The sequence below is a fragment of the Chelonoidis abingdonii genome, chromosome 1 (assembly GCF_003597395.2).
Source record: "Chelonoidis abingdonii isolate Lonesome George chromosome 1, CheloAbing_2.0, whole genome shotgun sequence".
Lineage (NCBI taxonomy): Eukaryota > Metazoa > Chordata > Testudines > Testudinidae > Chelonoidis > Chelonoidis abingdonii.
This window is the reverse complement of record NC_133769.1, coordinates 103,613,935-103,617,797: the sequence shown is the minus strand read 5'-3', so window position 1 is coordinate 103,617,797 and position 3,863 is coordinate 103,613,935. Positions and strand designations below refer to the sequence as shown.

The following is a 3,863-nucleotide window of genomic DNA, read 5'->3' as shown; positions in this document are numbered from 1 at the left end:
TGCTGGGTTTAAAGTATGGAGTGATAGTCCTAAAAGCCGGTCTATAAATTAGATGGCATCCTGCCTCTATAAAAGATTGAGGAGTAGAGCTGATTTTCAGTCATATAGTGGACTTCATGAATTGTTAGTTTTGCCTTTAAATCTGGACATAGATCTCACCCACAAGAACGGAGCAGACTGTGGGGCAGAGGACCCCAATACAAATGTTTCCTCCATGCATGGATTAATGCAAGATTTGGAAGCCAAATTTGAGATTAAAATTGCACTGATAAACAATGGACAGCAATAAAGATGCTGGACTATTGAATGGGATGTTATTCTCAGGAGCTAAGTCCATGGGAAATAACCATGTGAATCCTCATGGGTTACCACTAAGAGAGCCCTTTGGTGTTCCCTTCCATTTCGATCCAAATTATTGGGACCAAGCCTACTGTGGTTATTCAGGTAGATTTTCCTACATTCCTTTCTCTGGATATGTAGGAGTCTATGACTATTCTTTTGAGCCTGCCTTCATTCGAAAGAGAAATGAGAGAGAGAGGCAAAGAGTGCGTTGTGTGAATGAGGGATATGCACGCCTCCGAGAACATCTTCCCAAGGAGCTTGCAGACAAACGCCTCAGCAAAGCGGAGACCCTAAGAGCCGCAATAAATTACATTAAACACCTTCAGAGTTTGCTGGACTGTCAGCCACTAGGGTCTACCACTAAGGACACAATATCTCCTAAGGAGGCTACAGATGCTTCCAGTCCTGATCTAAGAAGGGAATGCAACAGTGATGGGGAGTCTAAAACCTCTTTACCTTCATCGCCATACAGTGAGTTTGAGGAGACTTGCATCTAGGAAACATCATCTTCAGAAACAGATGCCTTCAAGACCAATCAAAAACTCTGTTATGGTATCTAAATCCACAGGATTTTTCTACAGGTCAAGATGTATCCTACAAAAGAGGAAAGAGCCTGGGAAAATAAAGGTATCTTCAGTCTCTGAGAAGACCTTTTCACTGTTACTGCATGCACGTAGCCTACAAGTGGTCCGTAAAGATAAACAAATTCCTTTCAAATTTCCTCAGCTGTGTTTACTAATTGTGGTTTAGATTATTAAACTTGAAACAGTTTTTAAAATCTAAATTACTCTTCACCTTTTATGCTGTTGGATTACTTTTTGCATTTCACTCAGTGGGAAAATGAAAAAAGATTAACCAGGTTTGGAGTTTTTTCCTAGTGAGGTTTATTTTCTAGTTTCCATGCACTGATACAATGATGCAATGTTTGGTTTGCAAATATTGTGGTTGAGGGGTGGGAGGGAAAGAAGGTGTAAAAATTAGATCACATATGTTTCACCAACATTTTTAAAACTCATGCAAAATTTCTATTAATATTAGGTTTTGAAAAACAAATGTTTAAAAATGAAATCTACATTTCAGATTAAATCTATTTGGCAATATCCTTTTTAATGCAAGCTGATGGTCCATAATTAGGTGCTTTGCAGGTGTGAGTATGTGAAGAAAACTTGGGGCTTATTTTAAAGAATTGCTCTCAGCAAATGGAAGACTGAAATTTCCATCCTAACCAACACTAAATTAATGTGCTAAATAGAGTTCTGTAAAATCCCAATCAGACAAAGTAATAGTGATGAAATTGTGGTGAAGACATCCACCTTTTCCCTATGCACCTTCATTTATATAAATTGTATTTGAAGACAAATGTTATTGATCATGACATCTATTTGATGGTTGGAGGTAATATGCATGGAGACATACTCCTGCAGTGGTCATGTACTAGTGTTCACAGAAAGGCTGAAATATATCAAGGTACATTCCTATGAAAATGTGGGCATTTTTCCTTACAGTTAAAGTATTGTATTACTGTTTAAAACAGACTTTTCTAAAATACATACCTCAAGCTCTACCATATATATTTAATTTGAGCCATTGTCACTCAAAAGGCAATCAGAGTTTTTCTCCAAATCTCTCAAAGTTCTTTTTTTCATCATTTACTCCTCTCCAAGACCCTGATTCAGCAAAGAACTGAAGTATGTGCTTAAAGTTACGCATGTGCTTAAGGGATGTGTTGAACAAGGCCCAGAATGTATTCTCTCTCTTCCCACTCCAAATGAGCTACCCACCAACTTTAAAATAATACCAAAATAAACTTTTAAACTCCCCTCTGCCACAACATTTCCAAATTTCTACTTATGGGATCACTTTGATTTGATGGTTTTCTCTCCTTATCTCCCTTTCCAGATACCTTGAGTGAAATCCTGAAAATGATCATGTACAAATATGAATGAACATTAGTGCTGGTCAGATACCTCAAAACATGTCCATGAATATTTGCTTAAATAAAAAAATTGAATTAACTCTGACTGTTTTTATTTTCATTTTTCATGGAGATTAGCGAATGAGAAATGTTCCCAGAAACTGAATTTTCAGGGAACAGGGGAAACTGGACTCAAGGAGCTCAATTTGTTTAGCTTAACAAAGAGTAGGTTAAGAGGTGACCTGATCACGGTCTGTAAGTACCTACAAAGGGAACAGAAACATGGTAATAAAGGGCTCAAAGCTATAACAAGATCCGATGGATGGAAGTTGAAGCTACACAAACTGAGACTAGAAATAAGGAACACATTTTTAATAGTGGAGGTAACTAACCATTGGAACAACTTACCAAGGGTTGTGGTAGATTCTCCATCACTGGAAACTTTTAAATCAAGATTGGAAGCTTTTCTAAAAAACACGCACTAGTTCAAACAGGAATTAATCTGGGGATGTCCTATGGCCTATGTTGTACAGGAAGTCACACTAGATGATGACAATGGTCCTTCTGGCCTTAAATCTATAACTCTCACACAAATTGACAGAAAGCAAATATTAAACTCAGAAATATGAATAGCTGCAATGTAAACCTGTTAAGTGTCCTCTTCATTCAATTAGGGAATGAAAAAATGTTTATGTGACATATGTATCCAATCAGAACTAACTCACACAGCTCTCATTTCAAATTTTGTATATTTCATATTGATTTCTAGTAATGAGCTGCTCACTAGCAATTTAAAGATCAAAATTATTCAGCAAATAATTTTAAAGAAGAAAAACATTTGGAGATACAATCATCTGTCTATGACGAATTCACAAACAACAAGGAGCTAAAATTGGTTTATGAGTTATTTGCTATGAATTATTCACTCAGCTCTAATAGTACTAAAAAGCACTGTTAAAAATGATAATGAAGCACTGAGGCTTAGTCCCCTGCTCTTCATATACTGGCTATGTTCCCCTTTTGAAGCAGGGCTGCTTCCAGTTTCCAGACAGTGCACTTCGTGCTGCGTGGGCAGTTGTCTGTAGGGGTATGGATGAGTTTCTAGAGTTGGAATACATCTTCTCAGGTGTATATGTTTTCATGTTTATCTTTGGTGGTGGGGTGGGGGGTAAGGTAGTAGTCTGAGAACAGGACTAGGATTCCAGACTTTCTTGGCTTCTACTCTTGGCTTTGGATGCTAAGGCCACGTCTATACTACAGCGGCACAGCTATGGTGCTGAAGTATCATAGTCTAGATGCGTCCCACACAATAGATTCACAGATGCTAAGGCCAGAAGGAACAATTACAATCATCTAGTCTGACCTCTATAACACAGGGTATAGAATTTCCCAAAATAATTCCTAGAGCAGATCTTTTAGAAAAACATCCAATCTTGATTTTAAAATTGTCAGTGATGGATAATCTACTACGACACATGGTTAATTATTCTCACCATTAAAAAGGTACGTCTTAGAATTTGTCTAGCTTTGTAACCTTCTCTTTGTTAAGATAAAAAGATTGAGCTCCTTGAGTCTATAAATCTTTTAATCATTCTTGTGGATCTTC

At 37.3% G+C, this 3,863-nt stretch overlaps 1 protein-coding gene across 1 annotated transcript; it reads left to right on the top strand.

The window, feature by feature from the left end:
* Positions 1-275: 275 nt before the first annotated feature.
* On the top strand, positions 276-1,003 carry ASCL4 (achaete-scute family bHLH transcription factor 4). The gene has a single exon (XM_032786141.2). The coding sequence runs from the start codon at positions 276-278 to the stop codon at positions 837-839; it is 564 nt and encodes a 187-aa protein (XP_032642032.1). The 3' UTR covers positions 840-1,003.
* Positions 1,004-3,863: the final 2,860 nt, after the last annotated feature.